The sequence below is a fragment of the Anguilla rostrata genome, chromosome 2, assembly GCF_018555375.3.
Source record: "Anguilla rostrata isolate EN2019 chromosome 2, ASM1855537v3, whole genome shotgun sequence".
Taxonomy (NCBI): Eukaryota; Metazoa; Chordata; class Actinopteri; order Anguilliformes; family Anguillidae; genus Anguilla; species Anguilla rostrata.
The window spans coordinates 15,608,481-15,623,563 of record NC_057934.1 but is presented as its reverse complement, the minus strand read 5'-3'; the positions used below and the strand labels follow the sequence as shown (position 1 = coordinate 15,623,563).

The following is a 15,083-nucleotide window of genomic DNA, read 5'->3' as shown; positions in this document are numbered from 1 at the left end:
CAATCATAATAACTATTTTTTGCAATTATAATACACCTTAACATTTTCTTCGCTGAACAGTAAAATCACTCTTATCAAAAGGCAAGAGGATGTTTAATGCTAACGAGAATTTCTATCACCTATCCAAAGCATTTCCCTGGAATCGATACCAGGAGAGCATTTGTCTCTCTCTGACCAAGCTTCATCAGGCGAAATTCATTAAGCCCGTATAGTTTTAATGATCAGCGCTTCGATAATCGATGAGAGAGCAGCACGCTCGCTACGCTACGCTCTTTGTGCATGCGTGAGTTCGGGTCTGCTCGGGGAAAGCAGGTCTTTCCGAGATCGTCCTCTGGGCAAGACCCCGGGTCCCCCGTCCCCTCTGAGCGCGACGCGTCTGACACGTTTGCGTAAACCCGGGCCCGAGACATGACAAATTGTCCTGAAAGACAACGCTGACAGCTTCTGATGATTAATGGTCTGATTATGAAGTGGCTTCGCACGTACAGAATTTACATCACACCAAGTCGGGGAGTCGGACCGCGTCACATGACATCGAGGCGGCGACGGCCGCCCTCGCCGTTCGCTCGGAAAGGGGCGAGCGGGGGTGAGGGTGTGGGGGGGGATAGGGAGGGAGGCGCAGAAACGGCAGAATCCCAGCGAAAGCCGTGTCATGTAAAATCAATAGACGTCGGATCAATGCTTTATTAACAAGAAAATGTCTCACTTCGCATTCCCGCGTCGTGGACCCCTGGTCTTCCCGGATGCGCGGCGGCGTGTCAAGTCGCATCACGGCCTTGGCGTCCCGCCGCCGCTCGCGTGCGGACCCGCGCATCGATTACCTGCGCGGTGCCATCCGTGTCTGCACACGTAATTGTGCCACTTGATCATAAAGTCAACCAATTATAATATGTTTTCTTTTCTTTTTTTTTTTTTTTGGAGGGGAGGTCCGTTCCATCCACTCTCTCTCTCTATGCCTCACTCAGCCTCTCTCTCTCTCTCTCTCTCTCTCTCTCCCTCTCTCAGTGGTGCTGCCTGCATGCCTGCCACGAGCCTTCATGTTCGCTCGCATTCAGCAGAGCCAGTGAACTGTATGGTGTTAATGGTGAAATTACATGCTGAGTAATGAGTGATGGCCTAAATTGCAGGCTAAGTAATGAATAGATGGAGGCAGTTCTTATTAGTCTCCGGGAAAAAAAGCCATTGATTTATGTAGCGCTGCTCTCTGCAGAGTCACTCCATTGAAAATGATATCTGCATCAAGGGGTAATGCTCCTCTAATAAGTTGTTTTTTTTATAGGCTGATCCCTTGACCCCCCGCAGACTCCTCTTTTCTGTTCTAAGTTGACGGGAGTTGTAGCGTGGCTGCGGCACGTCTTTCCGAGCTCGTTAAACGCGGCGTGGGCGGGGTTTTTTCGCCGAAATCCAGATTGAGATTACCGGCCGCACGATGAGCCGCGGCGGTTCCCGTTGATGGACAGCCCGGCGTGGCCCGAGCTCAGAATTACAACTTGAGAAGGAGAAAGAATCGAGGAGAGAGAAAAAAAAAAAAGATTAATTACTGTTTGCGGCCTGCAATTTCGCAAGGATAGCTACGGTGCGGCTCGCAGAATGATAGTGCTCCATAGCAGTTTGCGGACAGCCATTCACAGATTATTAAAGCTTTGCAAGATTAAGTGCTCCTCCTGCCTAGTCTGTTCCCGGGCAATATGCCGGGGGGTGGGGGGGGGGAACACAGGGATAAATCTGAGACGGGCTATAGCCGGACATATGTCATCATTGCTGGTTTCCCATAAATCCTACAGACTGTACAGAAAGTGGTTTGCGATGCAGACATCGCTCGGTGACAGCGTTGATTGCTGCACATGGCCTGAAGACCTAGCGAGCGGCCGCAGTATCAGGCTCATTTATAATGTATTGACTAACCCCGAGAATTTATTTCATCAAATATCGCTTGTGTTGTTGCATTTCAGACAGCTTTTTTAAAAATACATTTTTTGTTCTGTTTCACCGGGTTTAAAACAGTTTCTAGGGTATTTTTTTTTTAATCAAACTTAACCCTGGCAACATTCAAAAGTGGTAAACTATTCTTCAGTAATTCATTTCCAAAAAAGACCTTCAGGTACATTTTATGAACATAAAAACTTGAGATGCAAATAACTGATTAATGCCAGACTAATGTATTATTTTTTTCTTTCAGCTTTGAATGAACCAACTATTGACTACGGCTTCCAGAGATTACAGAAGGTCATTCCAAGGCATCCAGGTGATCCAGAAAGGTTACCTAAGGTCAGTATCCACAGAATGAGAGAGAGAGAGAGAGAGAGAGGGTGGGGGGAGAGAGAGTGGGGGAGAGAGGAGTGGGAGGGAACTTCTCCATTTATTCCAAATCTTGTATAAATTGTGACACGAATTGTAAAAACCACTGCTCAGATGAGGCAGAGCATGCAATCTTCTTTGGCAAGTCATCATTATTCAATCACTCAGAGGCAATTGCACAGAGGGGGATAGAGACACACAAACGCACGCCCGCCCGCGTGTGCGCACACATACACACACACACACACACACACACACACACAAACACCCTTCCCAATACAGGGCATTGTTTTGGATTCTGGGAGAGAAACGTAAACTTTCTGTGTGGCGAAATAGTTCAATTAAACATTTTCCACTCCAGTAGGCTGTGGTGATTGTAATCTAAGCAGACCCTCTCTGATCTCTGATTATGGCCCTCTTGTTTTCCTTTCATTTTCCAAAGCTAGATCCAGTTTAATCTTTTGTTTACAAAGCTTTCGTTATAAGTCCTTGTCTTAGCGGGTTAATAAAGGAAGTCCACACATTAATATCTACAGGGTCTTTTTTTTTTCATTTGAATTCCACAAAGAAGCAGTTCGCCTCTGATTCCCATGCGGGTGACACATATCACAGGCCTGTTGTTTTGATGTGCGACATGAAAGATAAGCCCTGCTTACATTTTTTCCTCCTTTTTTTGGCGATTCTTTGATTCGGTATTTTCATATTCCTTTGATATAATCTACGACTGTACCCTGCTAATAGAAAACCGGCTAATTTCTTATTTGAAACATGCAGAGCGGAGAGCGATTGGGGTGATATTATGACTGATTAGTTTCCACGGGCGCCCGGGGTTCCCAGTAAGAGTTGACCACCTCTGATGTTTAATAATGTAAAATAACACAAATATCTATCAGGGCCCAGCATGCATGGTACAATAGCGTGAACTTCCACTGTGTAATTTACAAAAAGGGTAACTGAACAGCCAAGATAATCATTGATGGGAACTGGACTCAAAATCGCCTCCCCAAGATAGTTAATGTTCAGTACATGATATGTTTCAGTTACTCTCATTTCTTCCCCCAGTAGATAGCAATATCTAGACAGAAAATCTTGTTCCAATGAATTGCCTTAAACTATCCGTGTTACCTACAAAAAAAACATACAGCAGCAAAACTATCTTAGTCTTTTCCTCTTTCATGTCTACGTATCTTGAACAAAATATCTCAACATTAAAGGTTTAATAAAGAAAACAAAAGCAAACACTTGCTATGCAGAAACTGAGAAAATAAGCATTTATTTGTTTATTTTTTTATCACGTGATAGTAAATAATTATATTAAAAATAAAACCAAATTGTGTTAGCCTTAAAAAAAAAAAAATACATCAGCTGAAGCGGCACTGCTCATTCTTCGCACGGCGCTATTGCGGAAAGGTGGAATCCAGCGGTTTCGATAAACAACATAAATATTTGATTTCGTTTCTAATGGACCCAAATGCGGAGTTCGGCGGCATGTAAATGCAAACGCCTAGCGATTCATCATTGTTAAGCCAGCCGTCTGAGCTCGGCTCGCCGGGGTCAAAGCGCACCCCTGGTAAAACAGCGATTGACCCTTACATATACGTCCAATGAGCGGAGGAACAGAATACAGAAAATCAGCATTAAGCATTGTTGGGGCGAGGCGGCACTGTAATAAGGGTTGGAGAATGTAAAATGTGTGTTAGCGATAAGCCAAAGCGTCTGAGTGTCTCTTCCCCCCGCCCTGAGCCCCGTGACTTCACCCTGCAGTTGATAATATTACCACAATATTGATTTCTGCAGCATTTTTTTTTTCCTGAGGAACCGTAATGCATAGGGTTTGATGGGTAATTGTGGCCTGACAGAAAGCCAATATGGTGAGCATGTATTGCTTTGGACATACACTAATAATGTTGCTACACAGACAAGGACTTGGTCTGAATTGAAGTTTACCTCCTAATTTTAGACAACATCAAAAATTACTGGCTGATCCAGTGGGAGGAGCTTGAATGGGCACATTATACAACAATCCAGTGTGTATATAAAGGCAATAACTATGAGCGCTCATGTGATAAGAGAGGAGATTGGAAGGGGGACTCTCCAATTCTCATTCTTTTTAGGTCTTGTTTTAAAACAATTGTAATATATTCCCCAGCACACGCAAAGAGAAAATAGAAGGATGAAAATCAGATTATATCTTATACATTCACTTATGCCCTGGAAAATCATATTTATTACAAAGTATATAGTAGAAATGGGGTTTTACTTTAGCAACAAATTAATCTCAAATGCATTTCCTCATGTCGTTGTGTGTGTGTGTGTGTATGTGTGTTAGAAATGTGTGTCTCAGATGTGTGTGTGTGTGTTTCATTCAGCAAACACAAATGTATTCAGCTTCCTTTTTCGTCTAATATACAAGAAAAATTATTAGAAATGCATTCATGTTGAGCAATTACCCATGCATTAAAATTCATCTTCTTCTCTCTGCTTTTTGAAGTAGCTACATCTATTCGCTCGGTATCTCTCAATGTATTCATAACCTCAGGCAAATACTAACAGAATAATTGCTTTACAGTTTTTTAATGACATTAGCACCTGAAGTCACATCACCTTGGTTACTTTTCTTTTTTTTTTAATTGTGATGATGTATGCTGTTCTAGGTGATGGGAGAATGTGAATAATCAGGAGTGTTTAAATCGCTGTTCGTCCACAGGCCTAATGATGAACACTTGTAATAATAACATTGTTATTATAATAACAACTCATCTCGGGTTTTAATAGTTTCAGTTTAACCTGAAGTCTGTTATGCCCCTGCAAAAAAAAAAAAAAAAAAAAAAAAAAGAGAAGAGAGTCAATTACACTTATCGTCGTGGCTTGGAAATTTACATTGAAATGCTTCTCAAACACAATTCCGCGGTAATCGTATTCACCGTGCGCGTCTCTATGCACGAGGAGGGCATATTGGAACAAAACAAGCTCGTTCAAAGCATCCTTGACTGATTGGGTGGCGCTTTCCGTCGGCTCGCGACGCGACTAGACCGCCACTTAAGCGCAGCCCGGTGAGCCGGGTTCATTAGTTAAGACACCGCGCTCCGGATAGCAGATTAAGCGTGAGAGGCGACGTAATTTTCTTAAACTATCCTTATGTCGCCTTCGCAAAGTACCATATGGACGAGGAGGGCCGGGGTATTTCCCCGAAATGAAAAAATTGCTCGCGAATATGACAGTCTTAATTGCTTTAATCGTTGCTCAAAATTGAAAGGCATGTAAAAAGTCTTGCGATATGATGGAAGAGATTATGAGTAATTATTAACACCTCAGGAAAACACTTTATCTCACTCAGAGAGCGCCGCTCTGCCTGGTGAGACCGGATTAAGACAGCTGGGCCATTCATTGATTGTACCTGCTTCGTGACAAGTCTAATTCTTTATTTGTATGCAAACTAGATGCACGCAACATCAAGCATAGACACCAATTTCAGAGGTAAAGGCCCATTTTAAGAGCCATCCATCCGGCAACTTTTGGGATTAAATGCTGTTTTCTGTGAACGTATGGCGCGCGCCTGAAGTGGCGTCTGCAGTGATTAATCTTGATAAATATAGGATCCAGGAAGAGATGCTTTTAGGAATGAGAGATCCATCGAGCCATGCGTCGGGGGCCCCCGCGCTCAGCTATCCCTCTCCCGGTTAACGCAGACCAAACGTAAAGAGCTGGCATTTGAAGCGGCGGCGTCTTCATAAAAGGCGTATCAACGACCGAGATCGTGTCTAACATGCATTTGAGGTGCCCGCGCGATAGAAACCACACATGCATAAAATTGGCGGGTCCCCATTATGGTGCACTCCTCAGCGTGTCAAACCAGGCTCCATGTGATGGAGGCCATCACGGAGAGTGAATAGGACTGATGATCTGAGCCCACTCTGTCTATCCACATAGAGGTAGTGTTAATTGAGGAAACTACGATGAACTGATTTTTGCTTGTATGCTAGATAACCCTACGTAGCTCCACATTGTACTGCCAGGTTTTTAGTTTTGGTTTTAAGGGAAAGAAAATCAACAAAAATCCAATTCAGGATTGTCTTGAGAGTGGTATGAGACCATGGCCATCTCTAGCAATGCAAGACTGATATGAAAACAAGGAAGTTCGCGAGCAATTCCGGACTGGCATTCCGGCTTTTCTAAAATTCGGAAGAGAATTGAGCAGCGCGCTAATCTGCGTTGTCAGAAAAGTATGAAGCATGCCGACGTGGATAAGACAAAATTCAGTGCATCCATGTCCCTGGGCACTGATACTCAGCATTCGCTGGATGGGAAGTCATTTATGAAGTCCTTTGCAACAGGCAGTGAAAGAGGTTAATTGAAAAATTTCTTAATGTCATTATGAAAGAACTAGATTAACCCAAGCTAATTCACTTTATTGTTCGGAAGAAAGAGAAATAAGCATTGAACTCTCTTGCAAATTTGAGCCATGAATTAGGGGTGAGATGTTGTCTTTAAGGACTCTGCCAGTTTAATTAAGATATGGAAAATTACTCATTGTTCTTCGCCACTAAAGTGCAAGGAATTAGCTGCCAAATGCAGTGCCTGGCCCTTTCATATCTCATCCGTGTGTTTGTTTGTTTAATACCCACAAGGCGACATCATTAAAACTGAAGCACTTATTTTTACTCATTTAGCATTAAAGCTGGCGAACGGCAAAGCCATTTTGCGTGTTTGTAAAATTTTAAGAGGTGTAACTGAGCAGGAGAAAATGAATGTTGCCAAATTATCTTGAGCAGGATGACATCATTGCTATCACAGAGATGATGATGGCGACAGCTATTATTATTATTATTATTATTATTGTTATTATTATTATGAGAAGTGAACAGCTATTTTCGTTTTATTTTTCACTCGAAAAGAAGGTGCCTTTCGGCAGAATGACTCATTTTATGTCCGTGTTGTTGCGCTTGCAGGAGGTGTTACTGAAGAGAGCCGCTGACCTTGTGGAGGCTCTGTACGGAATGCCCCACAACAACCAGGTAAAGGCACCGCGCTTCTGCACGGGCATCTGTGCAGACGCCTGGAACCGGCCTCTCTTTTGTGTACACACGGAGTAATTAAATCAGCACATTTCCCTGCCCGGTCCCCCCCCCCCCACACACACTTTGTACATTTCAAAGCTAGCTTCAGGCCATTGTGCTGTGCTACGGTGTCATTGCTCTTGGAAAGCAGTTTAGTCCTTCCCAGATCCATTCCTGGCCACTGCACACATCTGAGAGAAGAGTTAATCACTCAAAACGCACACGCGTGCACCCACTCAAATGAGAGAATAACCTTGAACGGGGTCCAAAAGATTCCGTACTCGGTGCAAATTCCTGAATAAATCTACGGAGCAGAGCTGCTCAAATATAGGACTATGTAAATTCAAACATAATTACCGTTTTTTTTCTCTCTTTTTTTTCATTGCTAATTCTGCTAGCATAACGTTGCACCAATGTAGTGTTGATACAGGGAATTACAGCTTGGTTTTAGGAACATTTAGAGTAATACCAGTTATGGCTGAGTGTGTGTATATACACTACGTGTATATACAAATATATATTATGTATATACACATATATTATGTGTGTGTGTGTGTGTGTGTGTGTGTATCAACACACACTTTCATAGTAATTTCTATTTTCATGGAAATAATTATTGGCTGCTTGCAATCAAAGACATACTGTAGACCTTAAAAAGTTTTATATATTTCTGATAACGCATGTGAGAAACAAGAAAAAAATAGACTGAGTGCAGAACATATCATTATTTACGATGATAACACCGGAATCGTATTATTTTTTCAAGCTGTCGGAATGAATTGCGACAGAGTGCGTCCACACTGGTCAGCCATGCAGTGCGGGGCTGAGAGGAGAAGAGAAGTACTGTGTTGATGATAACCCTGGTCCCCCCCCCCCCCTCCCCCACACTCCTTCCTTCCAGGAGATTATTCTGAAGAGGGCGGCTGACATCGCGGAGGCCCTGTACAGCGTACCCCGCAATCACAACCAGATCCCGTCCCTCGCCAACACCGCGTCCCACGGAGGCATGATGGGAGTAAACTCCTTCAGCAGCCAGCTAGCAGTCAACGTCTCAGAGACATCTCAGGGTAATGACCAGGGTATGTAACTATGAGAGGAGATAAGCTCCGCGCAGCAGCTAATCTACCTTACCCTTCAATATTACCTGGCCGGCACTCACTTCCCTGGCCGCGGCTATATCTTCCCCGGCTGCCTCTAATTAATCTCCCAGGAGGTTGCCTGACACTGTCGCTGCCTCCGCTGTTTACTTGGCGGTGAGTGACCGCTCCTGGTATTCACTTAACGCCAGAGCTGATAATAGTTTTACATCTGTTCTGTGTTGCCGCTGCTAAGGTCAGGTTGAAGTGGAAATTTCTCTCTCTGTCTCTCTTTTTAACGACAGACACTTGTGTGCGCGTCGAACGCTCACGCGTTCGCACGTGCACGCGTGCCGCCAAACCTAAATTCTGACACGTAGAATCGCACGTGTCCTGTGTATATTAGCTGGCTGCTGGCTTCAGGGATACAGGCAGGCAGATGCTGTACAGCATGGTGTTCTTGTGAAGTAAAAAAATATATCTGCAATACAGGGTTTCTTTTGTGTTCTCTTGTATTTGAGATTAGCGTACATATGTACTGATATGTTGAGTTTTAAAGGTCAACTACGACTGTTCTGAGAACAAAAAAATAATTACTGGTATAATATGCATGGATATTAGGAATCGGTGATAGGTAATTGAATTTAAACCTAGAGAAAGTGTTTAGTTGTACGAAAATGGCCTGCACCAAACCGGTTTATAAACGGTCTTACCGATGGTCACACCAATGAGCGGCCAACCAAACACTTTCCTTGGGTTTAAATTCCTCACGCGACAGCCTTCTGAAAGGAGCTCTCTGCCTCTCTTCCGACAGTGGGATACAGCCGCAACACCAGCAGCGTCTCTCCACGTGGGTATGTACCCAGCAGCACCCCACAGCAGTCCAACTACAACACAGTAAGCAACAGCATGAACGGGTACGGGAACGCGGGGATGCCCAATTTAGGGGTTCCCAGCTCCCCGGGATTCCTCAACGGGTCCTCGGCCAACTCCCCCTACGGCAGTAAGTATCAAGGTAATACGACTTCCATTTTCTCTCGCACTTGAAAGCGCCTTGTTTTTTTTGTTTTTTTTCCGGTTATTCCTTTCGTTGTTTTGATATTTTGGGAATGTGTGCTACTGGATAAAAGGAGGGGTGACTCTGGAGGCTGAACACCCTGGTCAGAAAGTTTCAAATCCGGAATAAATAAACAAATAAATCAAATATTTTTTTAAAAGGCAACAAAAAAAGTAAATCTGGACCATGTTACTGAAGCAGTGGGAAAAAAATCTATATATATTTTTTGCAATGAGTTTTGCCCCGGATATGTTTCACAATCAGAGTCCAATACAAAACCTATTATCCAGAGAGTGGCCATGGCAGGACATTTCACTCCCCACTCCCAACACCAATGATTTTATTGCCTTTTTTTGTTATATATATATATATATATATATATATATATATATATATATATACACTCCCATACCTCATGATTTCCTTCCCTCTCCATCAAAATTTAAGTTGTTTTTATTTATTTAATTTTTTTTTTTTAAATGATTCTTTTCAACAAAGAGGCAAGGCCTGATTTAATAAAAAAAAAAATCCAAATAAAATAAAAAAACATTTTTGAATCTCCTCTTTGCCGTGAACTCCTCTCTGAGTGGTGCTTATTTTTGCTTTATTGCAGTAGTGCCGTCGAGCCCTACCATGGCAGCCTCTTCGGTCAGCCTCTCTTCAAACTGTAGCAGCACACACGGCATTTTCTCATTCTCACCTGCCAATGTCATCTCTGCAGTGAAACAAAAGAGCGCCTTTGCTCCCGTTGTCAGGCCCCAAGCCTCTCCACCTCCCTCTTGCACCAGTGCAAATGGCAATGGACTTCAAGGTGAGCCGCGCGCCCTCCTTTTACCCGCGATCTGCAGACGCCTTTCCTCCTCCTCCTCCTCCTCCTCCTCCTCCAGCGCCACCCTACCCGCCCGCCCCCCCCACCTTAAATGCTCTGGCCCTCTCCAAAGAGCGGGCCCGTACCCACGCGTAACTTTTCGCCGGGTTACGCGGACGTACGGCGCCCGACATCGATCACGCGCGGCTAGATGGGTTGAACGGAGAGACGAATGGACGGGGGTGGCTAGACGGGTGCATTATGCACGCTTGCATGTATGCATGTGCATGTGTTTAAGAGTTTTATTTATTGATTTATTTATCTTACCATCAATGATTAAGGGAAGTTAAGAGACTCCGGGGACTGTTTGGGTACTTATGGTTTGATGCAGCGTTTAACCTGTTGTATAGTAAAAAGGAAATAAAATGTAAATGAGGGTGAATCATGGCCAGGGCCAGTAGCGAGAATGCAAAGCTATCCTATTCCTTTTTTCGACTGCTATATTTGCTTGGAGTCCAGTTTGGAATCTGATTTCCAGCAAGGGTCCTGATATTAATATTCATGTGTGCTGTAGGAACTCGAGGCAAGTCCTTAGATGTGAACTACGTTTCCCAGAGAAGCCCACCTGGGTTACTGTGCCCCAGATCAGAGATTACACTATATAAAATTTGTTTACACGTATGTCAATGTTCTGCGCTCTTTGTAAGATAAACGCATATATATTATAAAATATTACATCTCAGGTAGTTTTACTGCTTTGTCCTGAAGCCAGTCCCACGGCAACCAATTGCAATTGCAGAGCAGGATGGCAGAAGAATTCAACAATATGAATTATTTTGGATGATCTATATTTTTTTATGGAAAGTCAGACTTGTTTGCATTGACTACATGTCTTAGCAGTAGTGTGTGCATCCAAGATTAATAATGTTGGAATTAATGAAGTGGGAAATTAAAGTTCATGCTGTTACATGCATGCACTTATTAATATGTGGTTTGCAGAAATTAATGAGGAATGCCTTGTCACCACGGGCTTTTGCTAACTTAAAATCACCCGAACCATGACGTTACAAACAAACCAAAAAGGACCTAAATAGTTTTCGTCCTAGCCCTTTCGCCAGACACCTAATTGTTTCAAATGGGCGAAATTACCGCGAATATCAATCTCGAGTCTTTGGGTGGGACCCCCTCATAATGACTTCCAAGCCCACGGTCTCCTAAAGAGAGCCTTTTGATCTCAGGGTGGCCCCGAGATGCACGCTCAGATATTCGGATGAAACACAATTAAGGGAACATGAAAAAAAAAAACCGGGAAGGTTTGCCTTTCGGGGGCGTCGAGGACACGGGTGGGAGAAAGAGTCGAGGATTTCAATTTCGGAGGGGGAGAGGGGAGCGGCGTCTGGGCCTCGGCTGGCGAAGGAGCCGGCCGTATCTGACGTTACCAGAAGTGACCGTGTTGTTTCTCGGCTGTCAGCATGGACGGCCTCCTGGGAGGCCAGGCCACTGTTTGCCATTAACAAAACGCTAAGAGAAATATCACACGTGGGGGAGGCAGGATGCTTTCTGGCGAAAATGTCAGAATGCTCCTCTTTGAGAAGTGAAGTCTTTTCTACCATGTCTTGTTCGGGAAGCACATTTCACTTACCACCCCGCTCACCCCCCACCCCCCCCCATCTCCCACACAACCTTTACCCCCCCCTCCCTTCATCCCTCCTTCCCCCCACCGCCATCTTACGCACATTTTTCTTCCCTCACCCAGAGCAGGCTTATAAATGTTTGCATGAAAAAAGAGGAAAGAGGTTGCATTTTAATACGCTACTTCTTCCGTATTCGTTACTTGATTGTACTTGAAATCGTGTGTTGGTTTTGTTTTATTCTGTTTGCTGTGCGGTTGAGGCCTGTATGCCTAATGCATCTTTCTCTTTCTCCTTTTCAGCGATGTCTGGGCTGGTTGTCCCTCCCATGTAAACTGCACTTGCCTCTCTCAAGCCTCGATCTTCACAAAACGGGCTTCATGGGACCTATTTAGTACATACGGAAGATTCTGGTCGAATCAGTGTCATCAATCATGAATATAATCAACAACAAATTCTGTTATTCAGAAGAAAAAAAAAAAAGAGACTTTCTTTCCAAGATCTTATTCAAATGAATATGAATTAACATGCAAGCGACTTCTTTCATGAACAATTCCATTTTATTGACTGAATTTCTTGTCATATTTTCACATTTCTCAGTCTTGAAGAAAAAAAAAAATGAAGGAAAAATGCCTATTTTGTATAAACGTTTCTGGTTACATCTTGGCTATGTCTAGTTCTTGTTCTGTATTGGGAGAAACTCTGTGGATGCACCGTTTGATGAAAACACTGATGAAAAATGCCTCTGAACTTGTTTCTCTTAAATTGATGCTCAGAAATTGGCATCTATATAATGTGAATTTATTTCTTTTTTTCTTTCATTTTTATGTTTGTGGTTAGAATAAAAGGGGGCCAAGAAAGGGTGAGCCATTGAACTGGAAATAATAGAAATATATGATTAAAAAAAAAACAAAACAAAAAAAAAAAACAAAAAAAAACAAACAAAGTAAATAAAACTAAAACTGTGGGGAGGGGCAGATGGAGGTAGGGAGATTTTATCATGCTTACTTCATCTTAAAAAATGAACTTTGTAACTTATTGTAGTTAGAAATAGTAACTTTGATATTGCAAAAATCCTTCTCTTGCCTTCAACAAGCACACTGACAGAGAAAAACGCTACTGTCTGTTGGTTAAAAAATATACTTCCACTGCTAGAGCTTCCTGTTTAAGCAAGTGTGATCTGCAATGTTTTTCAACTTTTTGCTAGCACTGTATACTATTGCATTCTTAGGCTACTGTGAAGTCTATGTTTCTTGTACCAGAAAGTTGTCCTTTTACTTCTAGCTCCTTATTCCCTGATGTGTTTTGTATGTGGTTATACGATTGTAGACTTTTGTGATTTTGCCAAAGTTGTAGCTAAATATTTATACACTTGTCTTGAATTTTTCCAGATCCACTTAAATATTTAGTACAGAGTTTTATTCCTTCTAAAATGACAAGGAGTAAAATAGTCTTATACATTGCAACACTTTCTTTCACATTACACACTTGCGGTCACTAAGGGAATTTTTGTAACATATCAATTATAAATAGTGTATTTATCTTTGAAATTTTGTATATTGCTTTCCATCATTTTATTTGATCTTGTATGTATTGTTTGTCATAGCCTGACATTGTGATGCAGCACAGAGCGTTAAGCCAAGAATCATTGCCTACATCTGCTTTTTTTGTATCGATAGATTGCAATGTCCATACATTTCATTTGTATTTCTGGAAATTTTGTTACTTTGCTGAGACTTTCCGTCCATTTCTTTTATTTTTTTTTTTATTTTGAGGAAAAGTCAAATTCATTGTTTATTTTTATATTATTTTTTAAGTTATGTAAACAAATACTTTTTTGAAATAAAAAAATGTTTGTTGTATAGTCAAATAAATTGTTTGTGACACATGGCTGTAATAATACTAGTAGAAAATGTGCATGTCAAGCCACCTTTGGGTGGAATGATTCAATTTGTGGTTGTATTTTCTTTTCTATTTTTTTGTAGAATGTAAAAACTCATTTTGATCTGCCACCCATGACTTTGCCATATAGCTTAACTGTGTTTACAGGGAACAGAAATCAAAACATCTAAATTTGGAATGGAATCGTAAATCAATCACTAATGTTTATTAAAATTTGTCAAGAAAAAAAAAACAAAACAAAAAAAAAAAACTCTTATGATGCCTTTACAGTGGACTTCTTGAGAGTAACCTTTTTTTTTCTCTGTCGTTTGAATGACAACTTTACACCACAATTGCCAATCATTGCTCCATAAGGATTATCAATGGTGTAAAAAGCACAAACATTTTTTTTACTAAAATAAAAAAGAACTATTGTGACCCCTCACCTTTTGGACTATTTTTTCATTATTTTTTTATTGTTTTGCTGTATTCTGCAAACCAGTATGAAAGTCTGAGAAGTGTTTAAAGACTAGAATTTTTATATTGTATCATAGAAAATGCCAGGATTTAAATGTTATATATTGTACACTACATTTTGTAACAATTCCAAAAAAAAAGTACTGTAGCATCATCGTAGCTATATACATATGGCCATTTTTGTTGCTTTTTTTCTGAGATATTCATTTTCCTGACAGTGCCAAATTAACAGATCGAGGCAAGTGACTTTAATGTATTTGTTTTATTATTATTTTCTTCCTTTTTATCTTTTCCTTTGCACTGAAGCCTTTGTAAAATGGCATGTTGTAATGTTTTGCAGACTACAGCATTAAGGCTCAAACGAAAAGAGGCGTTCCTCTTTGCCAAACTGCACACAAGTTTTATTTTTATTTTTTGTCTTGAGGACGCGAGGGTGGGACCTGTACGAATATAAATGATGAATGGGCAATGCATTTGCTTGGTGATAGCTCAACAAGGCTGAGAGGGGGAAAAAAAACATAAGAAGTCACCTTGAAAGTAAGATAGACTCAAGGTCATGCAGCAAACATGTGCAGATTTCATCATTAATGCAATCTGGTTTCTGTTTCAGTCTAATTAGTCCATGCACTCATTGCTTTGTTAACTTCAGTTTGAGGATTTCACTGAATGGTAGAACTTACTGTTGGGGAAAAACTACAGTAAATTTGTTTTATGTGTACATTTTTTCCAGATATTTAACTGTATAAAGATGTTCATTTTACACAATATTTAATTAAAGTGTTTCTTGTCTGTGAATGA

The 15,083-nt window shown here is 41.6% G+C and overlaps 1 protein-coding gene across 19 annotated transcripts in view; it reads left to right on the top strand.

The window, feature by feature from the left end:
• Window positions 1-14,810, top strand: part of ebf3a (EBF transcription factor 3a) — a 93,783-nt gene extending 78,973 nt beyond the window's left edge. For 4 of the 19 annotated variants that reach the window (XM_064320762.1, XM_064320763.1, XM_064320761.1 and 1 more), the window contains exons 11-16: window positions 2,180-2,268; window positions 7,248-7,313; window positions 8,257-8,434; window positions 9,246-9,434; window positions 10,210-10,299; window positions 12,230-14,810. In XM_064320762.1, the coding sequence (XP_064176832.1) occupies window positions 2,180-2,268; window positions 7,248-7,313; window positions 8,257-8,434; window positions 9,246-9,434; window positions 10,210-10,299; window positions 12,230-12,261 (644 nt within the window). In that variant the 3' untranslated portion in view covers window positions 12,262-14,810. Of the gene's footprint in view, window positions 1-2,179; window positions 2,269-7,247; window positions 7,314-8,256; window positions 8,435-9,245; window positions 9,447-10,101; window positions 10,300-12,229 lie in introns of all 19 variants that reach the window. The other 15 variants (XM_064320751.1, XM_064320750.1, XM_064320757.1 and 12 more) reach the window with 7 other exon arrangements.
• The last annotated feature ends 273 nt before the right edge of the window (window positions 14,811-15,083 follow it).